The 19,102-nt window shown below is 35.1% G+C and overlaps 1 protein-coding gene across 2 annotated transcripts; it reads right to left on the reverse strand.

Moving 5' to 3' along the window:
• Positions 1-96: 96 nt before the first annotated feature.
• On the reverse strand, positions 97-16,560 carry LOC106087369 (DNA topoisomerase 1). Of its 2 annotated transcripts, none has more exons than XM_013252397.2 (8): positions 16,431-16,560; positions 15,732-15,904; positions 7,940-8,115; positions 6,634-7,860; positions 3,577-4,706; positions 3,257-3,507; positions 2,987-3,180; positions 97-2,276 (listed from the first exon to the last, which is right to left on the reverse strand). In XM_013252397.2, exons 2-8 carry the CDS (start codon positions 15,756-15,758, stop codon positions 2,174-2,176), a joined length of 3,108 nt encoding a protein of 1,035 aa, XP_013107851.1. In that variant the 5' UTR covers positions 15,759-15,904; positions 16,431-16,560; the 3' UTR covers positions 97-2,173. The 2 variants fall into 2 exon arrangements, with proteins under 2 accessions (XP_013107851.1, XP_013107858.1); XM_013252404.2 differs by lacking the exon at positions 16,431-16,560 and adding an exon at positions 16,080-16,171.
• Between the last annotated feature and the right edge of the window lie 2,542 nt (positions 16,561-19,102).

A 19,102-nucleotide genomic window follows, 5' to 3' on the forward strand; every position in this document is an offset into this window, starting at 1 on the left:
TTCGTGAATCCGGCATTTATTCCATGAATGTTAGACTTACTACCATCGTCAAAGTCTATATTGATCTCAAAAATTTTGGGCTGAATGAAAAAACTGTTATTTCTCTGAAAATTTTTTATTGAAATATGTTTTTTATTTTTTGCAAATAATTCAATATATGTACTATTATGTGATGAATATGGATGTGCTTCGTTTGTGAGTGTTCTATGTGTTTGAATGCTTTTCCACTATTCATGTTACGTGTCACTTAAAATACAAAAGAAATATATATTTTTTTAATTATTTTATTATCATATTTCTTCTTCATCTATTAATTGGTATTAATATAAAGTTGTGGCTTGTTCTCAATCTCTCCATGGCTTAATAATAATGCTGCACAGGGAGAATACTATTTTTTTGTTTCTTTTCATAGTTTTTTAATCTACAGGTAATTGTTTAATTATGATAGAGATACATGTATGTGTGTATGTAGGTATGTTGAGAGCAATCAATTATAAGTCAACAGAATAATTTTTTAGCAACATTGATAGCATGGATGGTTGAATGGTGATTTTTTGTTTCAATTTTATTAGATGCTTTATTTGGTTTACAAATAAAATACTTTATTTTATTCTATCTTATTTGGAGTTGTGTTAAACATAAGGATTTTTTTCATTTTTCAATAAAAAAAAAAAATAATTGCACAGTAAATGATTCTAAATGGATTTTAAAATATATAAAAAAAAATTAAATAAAAAGGGAAAGATATATGATAAGAGGTAGGGGAAGGCGGTTTGAAAATTGTAAGAAGTTAATAAAAAAAACGATCAAATTTAATTAAAGCCTTGTTCAAAAGTGTTCTAAGATCCGTGTTATTATGTGGGTGTCCCGTTGAAGCAATTGCATGTTTTTTCATACTAAATAATAGTAATAATAATAGTAATGATAGCGTTTTTTGTTTTTAACTAGAGTGTCCTTATGCGAAAATTTGCAATAAAATTGATTTAAATTATCATATTAATAATATATATATGTATGTATGTATATTGGTAACTTAATATTAAAATGGATGATGATAATCAGTATCATTTTCTGTTGTTGTGTTTTCTAGTTTTTTTTTTAACAAATTCATGTTTTTATGTATGACATAATTAAAAACTTGTTACTGCTGCAACACAATCGCTGTAGTAGGTTTTTTTTTAAATAAAATTAAACTAAATTTATATTGAAACAACTTTGCCATAAAATGTGTTAAAAATGAGCTTTCAACTTATGAAATTAAGCTCGGTATCTTAATTTTCAATTATTTCTCCCATAAAATTATCCTTACAACGTTATTTGAAATATTATAGCAAAGTTGTTTGAGAAGAACTTCTTTTTTCTAAAGACAATCTCTAGTGGCATGCGGTAAAACAGTCTCCCAAATCTAATCTTAAAAAATTAAAGAGATTTTTGATTAGACTAAAGAACAATTTTTGAGGGAAATACTTTGTAAAATTCAAAATACTTCTACTTAACCATAGTCTCGATTCGAATGACATGTCCAGAAAACATAGGTGAATTATATCCACAGCCAAAGTAGCCATAGGCAATTCTAAATAAACACCAGAGGTTTTATAGTTTATTCAGAAGTCTCTCTCTCTCTCTGGCTAGACGCAGAAAATTGCTAAGAACAAAAACCAAATTAAATTCGAATCGAAACTTGGTTTTGATCTGTTTTTACTGCTGCTAACACTAAAATTTCAAAAAAGGTGTGTTCATTGTTTTCTCATTATTTCATTCTCATCATAATAATTAAATGTTAAACACTAATTGCTGAATATGTAGGTTTTTTTGTTAAATTAAATTATTTGCATTACATACTATTTATTTAAGTATATATATATACGTATATATATAAATTATAAAAATGTTAGTAATAATATTGAAAAAAACTCAATACATATTGTTGTTGATTGGTTGGTTGATGGGTTACTTGGTTGGGGAATAAGGTATGGATTTTTGAGCGTAAAAGAATACGAAATACACTATATACTGAACTCAAGTATGTGTTTTTAAAAAAATGTCTACAATCTTCTTGGGTGGGCTGCTCTGTTTTCCATTTTAAACTTTTGTTTTGCGTTTGGAGAAAATTTGATTTCTTTATGCTTTTTTTATATGTAACTTTTATGTAGTTGGCTATGATTTTCTCTATTTAGAAGCGATAATTTTCATCTGCCATGTGTATAGCCCAAAGGAATTTAGTTCTTTGTGTCTTATTGAAGATCTTTTCAATGGGAACTTTGTGCTTCTTACACCTAGAAAAAAAAAGAATAATTCATTATTAATTTTTAAGAGTTTTATTGTTCCATTATGTCTGGTTTATACTTGAGATAGCAAAAGCAAAATAAAAAATGTTTTTTATAGCTCTAACAAGCCATATACAGCGGCCCAGAGAAGTCTACAAATGTTACGAAAGAGTATGCAGACTTATCTGTACCACTAAATATCGCGATTTCCCTTGAAACGTGCTAGCGCATCGCACTGCAAACGTGACCGTGGTGGCCATATTAACGAAGTTCCATTCATTGCACTTCAAGCCGCGGTGACCATATTAAAAAAGTTCCATTCATTGCACTTCAAGCCGATAGTAGTTTTAAAAAAGTCTCAAATAGTTTGCGTTTTATTAAAAAAAAAAAAGTTGTAAGTCCTTAAGCGTATTACTGACTTCATCGACTTCTACGAAAATTCGAAGTCAGTACTAGGCTTTATTGGAAAACCCTATATATCATAAAATTAGATTAGGCTGGGCTAGGTATATCCATGTCACTATGTACATACACCTAAGCCATTATACGGCCTTTTGGGCTCTCTATATGTGAAAAGTAACCGCATAGAGATCTCTTGTATGAATTTCCGTGCTGCTCGCAAAATCCTTATTCATTTTCCATTGTATGTCTCAAAGCTGGTTCAAGTTAAGAATTACACAACTAAACTATTGGCAGTTTTAAAATACTTTATGACTTACCAGGCCACCGATATACGTGGATCCAAATAATTCAATTTGGATGTGCCCAGGGCTATAGTTTTGTTTTCATCTCTATCAGTCTCTTGCAATTCTAATTTCTGCAATTGTTCCTTCAAACGTTCGATTTGTTTGTGCTTCTTATCAGCAACAACTTTTTCGCGAACAGATCCCCTCTTGGCAGCCCTCCTCAGATCCTAAAATGAGGTGTAAAGAGTTTTTTTTATAATTAAAACTAAGATTCTGTTAATTTCGTATTTCCATTAATCATACCTCATATTCATTTTCGGCATCATCCAATTGTTCACGTTTCTGTCTTATTTTCTCTTTGAGATTTTCCATAGATTTCTCGTGACTCTTAGGCACGGAACGTTGATGGTTACAGAGAATAGCTACCGCACGATTTGCTCGATTATAAGCCAATAACTTTTCAGGTACCGTCATATCGTCTTGGGTTAACAAGTCCAATTGATTTTGTAGTGTAACTGAAGCGTTATATGTACGGAACACCTTGGCAGTGAGACCTGTCAAAGAAACAAAGAAAATTGGAAAATAAAGGTTTATATACCACTGTTAATAATAAACTAACTCACCTTCCATAAGTTCTTTCAAATGCTCGTTCAGCACTTGTGTATTCAAACGATCGAAAAGGTCATCACCGGTCTTCTTATTTTCCATAAATAGTTCCAAGTTTTTGAAAACTCTCTTCTCCACTTCCACTTCATTGTAATAACGAATGGAATCCTTACCAAGGAAATCAAACACAACCACGTTCTCTTTGCCATTTAGTTCCTTGTGCAGCGACACATGCTCCACACGCAGAGAACAGCAACCCACGGTATCTGCCTGATCTTCATCCTTTTCGTTACCAGCTCTCAGTGCCAGTTTATCAATAAAGTACAATGCAACAGCACGTTGTCTTACACGCATTTCCTTCGATTTCCATTCATTGCGATATGTGTTACGAATTGTGTCAATAGATTTGGCCAGACGCCTGGCAGTTTCATATTTCACATGATCCTTTTCGCCCTTCAACTTGGAGGAAGGATTCAACATAATATATTTCATTTGACCCTGAACATTTTCAGTCCATGAAGCCAACCATGTAACGGTGTTGTTGTGTAAAACCTCCTTCCAGCGATGTCCCGGTGGTGGTTGGGGTATTTTCGAATCTTTGCCACAATTGATGGATACATCTTCAGCTTGTATGCGTCGTTTAATCATACCCATCTTAGGATGTTCGCCACGACCTCTAAACAAACCTGGAGGTTCCAAACGGAAGTTACCAATTTTCTCCTTGTGCCCATCAATGATGCATACACCATATTCTTTTACTAGGGCTTCGTTCTCCTCTTTCTTCTTCAATTTCTCTTCCTTGCTGGCATTCTTACGTTTCTCCGATTCCGCAGTGAAAAAAAGATTCATTTCCTTAAAATCACATTTGCTGAAATCCTTAATGATATCCTTTTCTTCCTTGGTCATTGTTTTGCGGAAATCCTTAAAGAAGTTGTCATTGAACACTTGTCTGGTGCAGTAGTCATGGCCCAACATTTTGGCGTAAAAAGTGGCGGCTTCTTCAGTTTCTTCGGTCAATTCCAAATGTTTGCCATCGTAGAAGAAACGCACATTGCGTGGTAAACGCTCATAGGGTGGGGCAAAAACAGGACCCTTGTGTTCCAAAGTATTCCATTTGACGCCGTCTTCACGCTTTTCTTCTTCCCACCTAATAGGGATAGATGGAGAGGGGGAAATGGATTTGCTTTTAGTCTTAGTCTTCTTTTCAACAGATTGTAATTTATTGGATTTAATGGCAACCTTTTTGGCTTTGGTGGCATAAGTGCGACCGTGTAATATGGAATGCAGATAGCTAGTTGCCCTATGACATCGTGTTAAATCTGTATCCCATTGAGTCACATAATCTGCAGCAATACCCATTAGCTGCCAACATTTCTTGAGTTTCACGGCATTTTTATTTGTAAAACGTAAAGATGTTGTGGCAAACGCAATTGTTTTTGCCATATTTTTATTGCAAAAACAATGGACCGAAAATGTAAAATCATTACGCAAAGTTTACGAATGAAAAAGCAAATGGTCAACCCTAACCTTAATTTTCAATGTCAGATACAGCAGCTGTGACAGCTGATGTTGAAAGTGCAAAGAAATGATAACCCCTCAAAAGTCAGCTGTTAAGCTTTGAATACACATTTGAAAATAGGTCTGTTCGCGTACTTTTTCGGTAAAAATTAGCTTTTTATTTGAATTAAACAGCTGAATTTGATAAAACAGCTGTTCGATGCTGAAAATTTCTGCTGGAAAAAAAACCGCTAAACCGAAAAAGCCGCTATAACACGGCATGTAGATGTCTTATTACATGCTACTTTCTGTATTCACATGTAATTTAACCCGGCACGGGATAGCTGTGAGAAGCACGCCTGGAACATTGGGGTCCAACCTGTGTTATGTTCATTGCTGTCACGAGAAACTTAGGGCAGGTCTATAGGTTACGGAAAGTGGAATGCTCCATACGGAGTAGCTGCAACCGCAGTCTCGGACAATCGGTGAGTCGCAGTGAGAGGCCGGGCGGCACCGGCTCTTGCACAAATACTGAGTGCCTATGATGCTCGATATGGCAAAGCGAGTTATTAGCGCCTTTAAGCAACCAATGACCACACAGTTCCCGCGGCGATCGGTCGTATAGACCGGAACGAGCTTGCTCTTCTAAAGGAGCTTGACGAGGATCGACACCTCCAGATGAAAATGTGGCGACAACAACAACATGTAATTTAAAATGTTTGTCAAAAACGTCAATTTACATATGATTCATCATTTTTGTTATCACATGTGTATGTTGTTTTCGTATGACATAACCTAAAAATGTGAGCAAATCTAATTTTTTATGCGTGGTTAAAAAATGTGGTTAAATCATAAATTTGTGAAAACAATTTAATTTGGGGATGTTTTAATCGACTAACAACGGAAATGGGTGATTTCTTTATGTTTTTGTCAGAAGGAATAGGGCCTGCACTACACCAAAAAAATTACATGTGCTAAATTTGACGTGTCATAAGATACCAACGTGTATTAGACCCTTACGAAACACTTAAACACTCTTCTGCTAACAAATAAAGCACTTCCAGTAACAATTTGTGTAAATTTGCACAAATAGTCTTCACATAAAATTTACCGGCAACATGTGGAGATGGGTAAACGAATATTTAAAATTATGAAAAATCCGGTATTTGGGCTAACAATAAATTGACTATCGGTTTTCCAAAAAATAATCAGCAGAGGCAAAGTGAAAACGGCATTTAAGGCGTACTCGGCTTTTGTTTTATAAAAATATTTTCTGGAGGAACCATCCCCCAACTTATCCTGGGCTGTTGGGTTCAATATTTAAGCCTTTTTAAACAAGGGGTTGCCAACTCTGCAACACTTAAAAGAATCTATTTATATTCCCACCACTAATGGGGGTTCCTAATCTAGTCCAAAATTTCAACACGGCAGAACTTAGTTAAGAACGATTCGAGAACACTCATTGTATTGAGAGAAGTTCTCCCTGCTCCTTTGTAACATGATGCCATTTGTAACACTTTCAGGAATATACCTTTGAGGCTGTGTTTAAAAGTTTTCTTTAATTATAGCCAACTTACCATCTCCAAACTTCTTCTTCTTCTTCGTCCTTCTTTTCCTTCTTCACCCGTTTAGTAGGTGAAGCAACCTCGGTTTTTACGGCAGGCGCGGCCGTCTTGGACTTCTTAGCCTTCTTTGGCTTAACCTCAGTGTAATCGCCCTCCTCTTCTTTGACTCGCTTCTTCTTCTTTTCCTTAGTCTTCTCCTTAGTCTTTTGCTTGGTTTCTTTTTTTGATTTTTTTCTTGCTATCAATGGTACATCTTCATCATCGTCTTCATCCACCACAATGTTTAGTTTGCGTTTAGCTAATGGTACATCTTCTTCGTCATCGTCCTCTTCTTCTACTACTACAGGCTTTTGCTGCTTGGATTTTCTGGCAGCCAGTGGCATGTCTTCATCATCGTCGTCCTCCTCATCAGCTTGTTCCTGCTGCATATATTGTTGCGAACCATTTTGATCCATTTCCTGGGAATCCTCATCTTCTTCGTTATAGCTAGCTTCTTCCTTTGCAACGAAGGCGGGTTCATCTTCCTTAAACTGTGACATGGAGTAATCACATGAGCTGGCTTGGGACACATCAAACGGTGCATTCATCTCATAGTGTTCTTTGTTCATACCATTATTACAACTGCTGTCAAGTGGATCTTGGGTAAACATTTCTTGTTTAACCTCATTTTTGATATTTTCTCGCTTAATGGAGCTTTCGTATGCTGCTTTGAGGTCCTCCTCCTTAAAGTTTTCCGTTTTAATGTCAACAAGGACATTGTTGAAACCGTTTTCCTGTGGTTGTGATAGGGGTTCAGGCTTAATAAATCCATCAACGTCTTGTTTTGATGGTTTCGATGATGATGAACTGGAATGTTTGTTTTTCGATGATGACGATGAGGACGAACTCTTATGATGGCGATCTTTGTCCTTGTCCTTATCCCGTGAAGAAGAGCTGGATGAAGACGACTTATGACGATCTTTATCCTTGCTTGATGAACTACTGGAGCTACCACTTTCCTTGCGATCTTTGTCACGCTTCTCCTTATCCTTTGAGGAACTTTTGTGGCCCGAAGAAGATGACGATGAAGACTTGTGTTTCTCTTTATCACTGCTGCTGCGTTCCTTATCCTTGTCTCTGTCCTTGTCACGATGACTGGACTTTGAGGATGAGCTGCTACTGTGTTTTTCATCGCGATCCTTGTCCCGATGTTTATCCTTGCCACTGCTAGATGAAGAAGAGCTATGCTTTTCTTTATCACTGCAAAGGAAATTGTGCACAAATTTAGTTTTTCATTTAAATTAGATGAAGAAAAGAAAACAAAAAAAATTGTTCTTACCGACTACTACTTTTGTGACTGCTGCTTGAAGAACTCTTATGACGATCTTTATCCCTATCCTTGTCACGATGTTTATCCTTGCTAGAGGATTTGTGTTTACTGCTACTGCTGCTGTGGCCATTACTCATGCCATTCACATGCACTTCGACAGCGCCCCCATTTTGAGCTGGCGGTGGCTACAAGTAAATAAATAACAAAAACAAGTTTCTATTATTATCATGAATCATGACTAGATGGTATTGCTCATGTACTATGGTGCTGTGTATATATATTACATGGATTTGCACATAGAATACTAAAACGGAAAAGTGTAATGCATAAAGCACACATAACACAGCATACATAAACAATTATAGAAGCTTAAAAAGCATATGTAAAAAAACAGTGTATACAATTTCGAAGAAAATCCCATAGGAAAAACGGCAATGAGAAAACAAAGGGAGCGTTTATTCAATATTGCTCGCTCACATAAAGATCATTGTCCTTTGGATCTGCAGCAAAGCCAACAAAAGGGTACATATTCATCCCCTGAATGTTGCTATGCCCGTATTGGGGCCCCTCTTCAACCACCTTTATTATTTCCAAAGGCAGACACAGGCAACGAACAGGAAACATTATATCAGATTACAACAACTTGTTTTGAGATTCAACGACAGACACCACTAAACAACAATACACATGTCCATCCATCCATCCATTCTCACATTTATACCTATAGTGAAACAAACACGTGCTTTGAGTTTTTTCTTCTCCACTCTATGTAGATGTGTAAGCATGTTGCAGTATTTTGGGTGACAACTAAATGATGGTTAACATTAACACACATTCTGAAATGCAATTTTTCAGAGAGAGCAAAGGCATTTTTAAATGATTCAGTTCTTTTTCAAAACCAAACACAAAACTATCACGTGCTGCTTGCTTGTGTTCCCCGTCTGCCTACAATCGCTTGATCTTTGCCATCTATAAATAACATAAAGTTAAAATAAGAGAAAGAGCATAAAAGCAAAATTGGAGATAAAATAAATTGAAGAACTAGAAGAGAGACACAATTGGTGGCGTTCTATATTTCTATTGTATCTAAATGTTCAAATATGCAGGTCACTGTATCCACACAAGTTGTTTTTAAACACAATTTAGCAAATAATCTTAACATACTTTAAAATTATGCGTACGTACATATGTACACATACCTATGTATATATAAAAAAAGACAAAACTTTAACCAAATTATATAGCAGATCCACCAATTGCTGACATTGTCATCTAATGAGAGATGGTGGCAGGCGTTGGAGAAAAAGTTCTAAAATTTATCGCATAAACAAATGTAGCTACATATAAATATTTTAAATTCGGAAACAGTATGACTTAGCAATAAGTTAGTGCTTGACGCCGGTCTATGCAGACTACACAAGAGTTAAAATTAAGAACATAATTTAGTGTTTGGTGCATTACTGCCAGGAGAAATCCCTTCGTTTCACTGCACAATGAAATTCAATGAAATTGGAAGCAATGTAGAATATTGTCTTTAGAGAAAATTTCATTGAAATTTTGTCTTTAGAGAAAATTTCATTGAAATTTTGTCTTTAGAGAAAATTTCATTGAAATTTTGTCTTTAGAGAAAATTTCATTGAAATTTTGTCTTTAGAGAAAATTTCATTGAAATTTTGTCTTTAGAGAAAAATTCATTGAAATTTTGTCTTTAGAGAAAAATTCATTGAAATTTTGTCTTTAGAGAAAATTTCATTGAAATTTTGTCTTTAGAGAAAATTTCATTGAAATTTTATCTTTAGAGAAATTTTCATTGACATTTTGTCTTTAGAGAAAATTTCATTGAAATTTTGTCTTTAGAGAAAATTTCATTGAAATTTTGTCTTTAGAGAAAAATTCATTGAAATTTTGTCTTTAGAGAAAAATTCATTGAAATTTTGTCTTTAGAGAAAATTTCATTGAAATTTTGTCTTTAGAGAAAGATTCATTGAAATTTTGTCTTTAGAGAAAATTTCATTGAAATTTTGTCTTTAGAGAAAATTTCATTGAAATTTTGTCTTTAGAGAAAATTTCATTGAAATTTTGTCTTTAGAGAAAATTTCATTGAAATTTTGTCTTTAGAGAAAATTTCATTGAAATTTTGTCTTTAGAGAAAATTTCATTGAAATTTTGTCTTTAGAGAAAATTTCATTGAAATTTTGTCTTTAGAGAAAATTTCATTGAAATTTTGTCTTTAGAGAAAATTTCATTGAAATTTTGTCTTTAGAGAAAATTTCATTGAAATTTTGTCTTTAGAGAAAATTTCATTAAAATTAAGACTTTTTTAACAAATTAATTAAAATTGTATTGTTTTTCATAAAATTTCTTCCTTAGAGAAAATTTTATTCAACATTCGTTAATTTAATTTTTTTTTTTTTTGTGAATAAAAATATTTTTCAAACATTTTATGTTTGTCAACGATTTAAAATTCAAGCAGCCACAAACCATTTAAACAATTTTGTCATATCCTACAATAATGTCCACATAATGGTCTAGAAAAAGAAATACAGCGGCATAGTAAATATCAAATGTAAAATACAAATTTAGTTCAATTCTAGTTTTTCATTATTAAACCCCTCGAGCGACAACATAACACATTTATGTAGCACAAGATGCTAAGATGAAATAACAAAAACAACAATGATTAATATGTTGGAATAAAAAAGAAAGTGATGTCTTTCACTCAATGTCTGCATGCATTGATGTATGTGCGTGTGTGGATGTGAAAGGGAAATAATAATAATAGCAGCATAGAAAAAAAAAAAAAGAATTCACATTGCAAAAAAACAGGTCAAGGTATTGTACCAGATGGCACCATTAACCAGTTATTACGCTGGGAACTTTGATCATATAAAAATACACATTTTTTTATCGAAATTCTACCGTAATTGTGTGGGCAAGAGCTAACACACAAAAAAAAATTTTTTTAGCAAAAATGACCAGTCTATTGAAACGTTGAAGTCGCACTCTTTGATTTTGTAATAAGTTAATTCCTTATAATCACTATGGGTCCATAAAAAAAAACTAAAAATATCTTCACTGCCACGCTAAAGAGAAATAAACATAAAACTGCCCTTGTTTCTCGGTATTAACAATAAATGCAAATTGTATACGGGTCGTAAGTGCTTAAAATATATTGAATTTGTATCTGTAGGAAATTTCAGCTTAACGTCTTTATTTTTATGAGAGCATATGTTGACAATCTTGTCATTCTGACCACGGTTTAATTTCATACCGCTATATAGGAGATTTGGTAATGGTATTATCGGATACACGGTATCTTGGTCTGCGAAGTGTGGCCTGGGGTGGGAATACAAGGATGACGGAAATGATTTTGATACCAGATTGGCCTAAAATTTCATTAAAGGTTCTCTGTTAATGAATTTCTTTACAGCTCTTTATCAAATCTGCGAAGTTCTGATGTATGGCCGTCACGTTTGATGGCAGATGACGGATCAAGATTCCGGCAGGCCCCGGCATGGAATAGCTGTGAGGACCACACAGGCTGGAACTTTGAGATCCGATCTGTGCGGTGTTCAATGCTGTCACGAGAAGTTTAGCTGTGGGCGCCTCCATAGGTTGCGGATAGTGGAATGCTCCATACGGAGTAGCTGCAACGGCAGTCGCGGACAATCAACGGTATCGAGCGGAGACTATCAGTAAGAGGCCGGGTGGCACCGGCTCTTGCGTATATACAGATGCTCGATACGACAAGGTGATTTATTAGCGCCTTAAATAACCAATGAACATCATGTTACCGCGGCAATCGGTCGCATATACTAGAACGAGTTTGCTCTCCTATAAGTGCTTGACGAAGATCGCCACCTCCACTTGCAAATGAGGCTAAAACAACAACATTCAAGGAGGCTGGAACTCCAACCGATCGATTTGTTTAGAAGAGAAATAATAGGAAGGAAACCACAGCTCGGCCTGCTTGTGGTACAGCAGCAGTTAGGCATACTTGTATACTAGATAGCACACTGACCGAATTTCAAACTGAGTTTTTGGAAGAAACGAACTCAAAAAGGATTGAAATAACGGGGAATTTGTTGTGTTCGCAAAATTTTACGGCAAATGTCAAGCTCAAGGCCTATTTATCAGGTGGCCGCATCAACCCAGCTGAGAGAATTTGATTGTCAACTCATTTTAGAATCCGCGTAAAAAAATATAAACTTCAAAATAAAGAATTTATTGTACTAAATAAATTGTGTTTGATGTTGTTATGGTTTTTTAACTTAGGGTATATAATGGCACGCGAAAGATTCAGAAGCGCAGAAGAACACTGATAAAATTTACGTCAGTACAATGAAAATTAAGAAGATTAGGAGCCAACATGCATTACAAAACGGCCAGGAGGTCTGGATAAGCTCCCACCAATATGCAATTGCAACTACTCTGTATGGAGTATTCCACTATCCGCAACCAGTGGACGCGCCCGGTAACTCACAGCTAAGCAACTTGTGATAGCAATGAACACCACAAAGATCGGACCGCAACGTTCTAGCCAGTTTTGTGGGTAAAGCCTCTGGAGCTAATTGTTGTGTTGAACAATTTTAAATGTGTTTTCTTGACACCCAAAAATTAATAAACTTGGCGGCCTTCTCGAATATTGAGAGGGCATTTAACAACGAGGAAATGGGTCGACAGTCAGAATACGGGCAAGTTTCCCTTCTGGACACTGTGGAAGCGGTGGGCAGAGTAAGGAGGGTTTCAGGATACAGGGACTGGATTGGGGCGACTGTAATTGCAACTACTCCGTATACGAAGTTTTTCACTAACCGCAACCTGTGGACTCGCCCGGTAGCTCTCGACCGAGCTTCTCGTAATTCCAAAAAAAATTGGAGCACAGAGTTTCAATTGAGTGGTGCTTATGATCATCCGGCGCCGGGTTTAAATCAGTATTTGTATATGACGACCCTCAGTGAGTTCGAAGTGCCTTGTAAAGTGTGTGGAATCCGTAAATTGGCCCCAGTTTCGCGGCATAGTGCTAATCCTTCTTGTTTCACATGTCTCACTTTTTCCATTTACTTTTTATAACAATACTATTTACTTTCCTACAATATGTTTACAAGAGAATAACTAAGCCTTAAATTTAAAAAACGCTATATCTACTTTGAAGGGAGCACCGATTTAAAATAAAATTTAAATTTATATTTTATATTTAACTTTTATGGCAATTCAAAAACACGAAATTGTTTAAGACATTGGGATCAAATAACATGTGGTAAACGCCCTACCCACTTATTGGCGTGTGGGACCACACCAACACTAAACAACCCTCACCAAAAGTTCTTTTGAAGTGGAGAATAAATGTGATATCATAATTAGGAAAAAAAAAGTCCCTGCAATGTTACACCAGTTTCATTCATATTTTAAACAAATTGTTTGGGGGGCCACAGTTGTGGACAATGCGAAGGGGATCCACCGCCCTCAAACCCCCAACTCGACATGTAGGGCGATTGGAAAAAAATTGGTAATTTGGAGTAGATTACAAATCTGATATTTATTTTCGGGGTCAAGTATATATGGCTGAACCACCCCATAAAATGATCCAAACGATCATGTAGGCCGATGGGGTTTAGGTATAGCGAAGCACACCAGTACAGGTAACAGTTTATGAATGAAATATTAACAACATGCCATTTTACATGGCCTTATTCAGATATAAGCGACAATAAAGGGGTAAAAAAGGCAGTGTCAGAAAAGTATCACGAGAATCCCGTCAGATAGGCCTAAGATGGATAACGAGGCCGATTGTGGTATATATTGCGGCGAACTTGATATTAACGCTTCTTTGCAAATGCGTAATGGCTCCAGTAGAGTCATCACGCATTAAGAGTTCTTTGCGACAACTAAGGCTACAGAGGTTGCGTTGTTGTAGTCACATTTCCGTATATGGAAGTGCCAAGGTCCAAGGTGAGCAATCTCGTTCCGGTCCATGGGACCGATCGCCGTGGAAACGTCAATTTATTTATTTATAAAGTAGTAAAGGGTGATTTTTTTGAGGTTAGGATTTTCATGCATTAGTATTTGACAGATCACGTGGGATTTCAGACATGGTGTCAAAGAGAAAGATGCTCAGTATGCTTTGACATTTCATCATGAATAGACTTACTAACGAGCAACGCTTGCAAATCATTGAATTTTATTACCAAAATCAGTGTTCGGTTCGAAATGTGTTCATTCACCGTAACGTTGCGTCCAACAGCATCTTTGAAATCCCACGTGATCTGTCAAATACTAATGCATGAAAATCCTAACCTCAAAAAAATCACCCTTTATAAATCGATATAAGCGATGTCGTTAATTTGCACGAGTATAAAATCTAGGATCGTTGTCGAGAGGTTTTAAATTGTCCGCAGGGTTATCATATCCTGAATTTAGGAAGGTCTTCCCTGCTTGGTCGGATTCAAAACAGGAGATTATTAGCCAAGTTTGCATACTTTTATACCATATTGGCATAAGGAATGAAGAAGACTTCAGTTGTACCATGAAAGCGACTCCTCCGAAGATAGCTTTCACTTTCTTTGGCAATGCCCTGATTTATATCAATTTAGAAATAGGATACTGGGATCTTTCTTCAGGAACAAGAAAAACTGCGAGTCGTAAAATTCGAGGAAGATCAAGGGTGTTGCCCTTTTTACCGCGTGGCACCATAACTTCGTTAACGATATGTTATTTTTTGTATGAATGTAATAAGGAAAGTACCTTACTCTGATATACGCGGCCTCAATTAAAATATTTTTTTTTTGTTTTTTTGCGGCTCATTAGGGGTCATATTACAGAATTACATGCGCATATTATGTTAAAGAAATGTGGAGAGGACGACGAGTCTTTATAACACTCAATGTGCAAACTTACGACTTTCGCGAGAGAAAACCAGACTCCAACTAACTTGGAGGCATAGAATGGAAGAATTAGAACAAATTTACTAGAGCGCATTACAAGTCCATCATTATTAACCTAAACCACCTTTATCAACCTAAACTTTCTATTTCTCATATAACATGAAAATACAAAACTTCGTGGTTACAATGGGGCTTATTTGACAACAGTAGTCAGCTATTGCCAACGCAACGTACTCTGCAAATAAATAAATTTTGAGTAATTTTATTGCTTTTAACAAGATGTGTGAAGTTTCGGGGAAAAATGTGAGGAACGAAATCCTAATGTCATCTACTTCCAGCTTACCCTCCATAAAAACAAGCAGATATCTGCTTGCCTTATAACTAATTCCATATTACCGTAGCGGAACAGCTGGTGATCTTGTGCAAAAACCAAATGAAAAAATAAAAAAGACCTACCAAAATGGAAATGGGCATAATTTAAACATAATCTTATAAAAACAATAACAAAATTACAACAACTGCCACAACGTCGGGCGACAACAGCGGCGGCAATGGTCGACGAAGAGAAGGAAGAAGCAGAACAATAAAAGTAAAGCACACTGACATTGTGCACTGTGCTGCGTACTTATATTTGATATGGGTTGTATGGTGTGTGGACGACTGACTTGTCGCCATTTTCGTGCATTTTTCCAAGTCCACATAATAATAACATTGAAAAGAAAAAAAATTGAACACACAGAAAGATAAAGGCCAAGTGGTTTTTAAAAGTTATTCATCATTTTTTGGGGCCGATAAATGGGGACAATTCCCATGATTTATTTTTTATTTCAATGAATTACTTTTATTTTTATGTAATAAAAGAAAAGGAAAGCGTGTGTAATGTTACAAAAGAAATCAGAAAAAAATAATATACTTACATTTTCTCCCGACACATCGACACTCATCTTCTTTTCTTTTGATTTAACTTCCCCCGATGTGGTCGATCGAAAATTGGGATTTGCAATTCAAGAAACCTCCAAGCTTGAAGTTTATCAGTTATGTGTGACTTTTTTCGTGTGTGACCGAGAACTTTTTCCAATTTTCCACCACCCTACAAGTTGAAATAGAAAAAAAACCTTTTATATGTCTTTACTTAAAAGGGTAGAGGTAGTAGGTATTATTGCAAGCGCCGCACTACGAATGAAGAAGGGAAATTGAAATTTTTCACAAGTCTTTTTCCTCTTCGATGCTGCGGCGAGGAGAATTTCCACTTTATTTGCTTTTACCCACGACGACTGATTGAAATCAGCCCAACACCAACTAACCAACCAAACAGCCAGCCAGTCAGCTACAAAGCAAGCAAGCACACCAAGCAACGAAAAATGAAAAATTTTACAAGTCCGAGTAACGAGGCAAGCAACAGCAAACGAACGAATGGGAAAAAACACAAGTATGTAGTAGTAGTGAGCAGTGAAAAACACAAAGAAAATTCTAAGTCCCAATTTTTTTACGACTTGTAAAATTTTTCGTCTGTACTTGCTTGCTGCTTTTTGTTGGCAATTAATGTTTCTTTAAATAAGGCAAATTATTTCACCAAGGTGAGATAACTTTCTTTATCTATCTTTCACATTGCCTACCTGCGATGGTCTCTAATTGAGGCAAAAAAGTTAATTATATTACAATTTTTTTATATAATTACTTCTCGAAAAAAATTGCAAGTTGAGAATTCACTAGTGAACCACGTCCGTACTTCACAAACCACAAAAAACGACAAAGTCGCTGGCTGGCACAACAACGCTATAGATGCCTTCGTCTTTTTATGTATACTTCACGAATCACGATGATGGGCGATGTGTGAGAAAAACGCAAGTCCCAGTTAATGCGTTGCTTGACGTTGTGCGACTTCAGACGGTCGTCTTTGTTGTTATTCCATGTACATGTGGGTATGAATGAAATGCAAGTTCCCTTCAATGCGTTGCTATGCGTCGTTTTTGACGCAAACATACCACTTTGAATTATTTCCACATGAACCGCTTTAAATAATTTTTATTCCACAAGTCGTTTGCAAGATATTTAAAAACTTTTTGGAAACAAGAATGCTATTTAATTTTTACATTTTTGTTGGAAATGTTATTTAATACTCCATATTCACATTTTCTTGTGCTAATGCAATTTGAAAAAACCATTTCTGCATTGACATGCCGTATGTTTTATGTTTGCATATACAAGTGTTGCTTACACGCCAAAAATATAACCTAGAAAACTTGTTTTATTTCTTTTGATACATATGTTGAATGCTAAGGGTCCTTCACACATAAAGGAATTTTCGTGCAACTTATGCCATGTCTTCATTGACTCGTTTTGCTTATGTCTTTTAAAATCAAATCAAAATCATCTCAACCGTTCACACTAGTATTTCGGAAATTGATTTTTTTGGCACTCCAACAAAAATGTTATGATGCACCATTATTTAGATTTATTTTTTCTTGCTTTATCTGTAATTTTTTTTATTCTATATTTTTTTCCAAAAAAAAAAAAAATTATATTTTTATTTTTTTACATTATTGAGGGCCAAGGCGGATTTAAAAATATGGTCTCACGCAAATAGCTTGTAACAGCCGGCCAGGTTTGAGGGTATTAAGATGTTAGATTTTTGTTTGAATCTTTGTTGTCATCTTCTTTCTCCCATATTCTTTGGTTATGTACGCACCAGGATTCCTGTGTACGCACATACAAACACGTACACCAAAAGGTATCGTGATTAGCACAACAATAAAAATGTACTCCCAACGAAATTACCTCGAGTGACAAATACCGTGAATTGATTGAATGTTAATGTGGTTTTTGAAATAAACTTTGTTTTTCAACTTTTCTTCAAATGTATATTATAATTGTATTGTATTTTCATCGTTATAACACTGTTTTGTTGCTTATGTGTGGAATATCGGATCAAATAATATTGTAGAAAAAAAACACAGCTGTTATCAAGCCTTTGACATTTAGATTTACTGTAAAATCTAAACAAAAATAAAAATATGTACTCAGCTGTTCGCATGACCTCACCTAATGAGTGCATCCTGGTTTCCATCCTAGGCAAATTTATACAAGGTAAAGTCATTAGCCCGGTTAATAAAATTTTCTAATTCCAGAGGTGTATCCAAATCCCCATATAACTTCAAATGCTTTGTTTAAATTTTAAAGGATTTTTACATTTTGTTTCTTTTTCGAATTTTTATCATTTGAATTTATAATTTACACGCTTATAATCATAAATCTTTTGAATTTGTGGCTGCTACACATGATATGCTAATAAAAACTAGAATCAGTGTTATCAGATTGACTAATCTAGTCATTCAACATAAGGTGTATATATTTTTATTGATCTTAACATTCTAAATCAATCTATCCATGTCTGATCCTCCGTTCGTCTGTCGAAATCACGATAGACATTGGACTAACTATCCCCTTGAACTTTTGGTCATTTGCAAATACAGCGGTCAAAAAAAGTATTCATCATTAGCAAAATTGATAATAAATTCACTTATTTTGGGTAATTGAAGAAAATTTAAAGTAAACAAATAATGCAGTTTTATGCAATAGTTTATTTTTCGTAATATGTTTTAAAATAAATTCAAAAAATAAATTTAATTAGCGCAAAAAATGCAATTTTATATAATAACACCAAAAACAGAACAAAAAAAGTATTCATCATTGATGTGCTATCATCAAAGTCAAATTCAAATATTATTTGGGAATCCCCCTTTTCTGTTTTATTTAGTAAAGGAGGCTTTGCCCTTGACAGCAAATATTTAATTTCATTGAAAATAAAGTTTTTGTCAAAATGGGTCGTAAGCAAAACGAGGTTTCTGATGAGGTAAAAGTTTTGATAATAAAACACCACAGGAATGGTTTAACTCAAAAAACTATCAGTGAAATATTAAGTAGACCACGATCTACTATACAATCCATCATCAGAAAGTGGACAGAAACGAAAACTGTTGACAATAAACCAAGATCTGGTCGACCAAAAGCACTTTCAGTTGGAGATGTGCGTTGGCTAGTGCGGCAAGTTCAGAAAACTCCGAAGACAAATGCGACCATTCTTCGTAAAAACACTATGGAATATTTAGGGAAGGAAGTTACTACACAAACAATTCGAAATACACTCAAAAGGCATAGTTACAGAGGAAGAACTGCACGTAAGAAGCCCTTTATAAATAAAATAAACCGAGTGAAAAGGCTAAACTTCGCAAAAATGTATGTAAAACAGCCCGAATCATTTTGGAAAACAGTCATTTTTGCAGACGAG

This window comes from Stomoxys calcitrans, chromosome 4 (genome assembly GCF_963082655.1).
Source record: "Stomoxys calcitrans chromosome 4, idStoCalc2.1, whole genome shotgun sequence".
Classification (NCBI taxonomy): Eukaryota; Metazoa; Arthropoda; class Insecta; order Diptera; family Muscidae; genus Stomoxys; species Stomoxys calcitrans.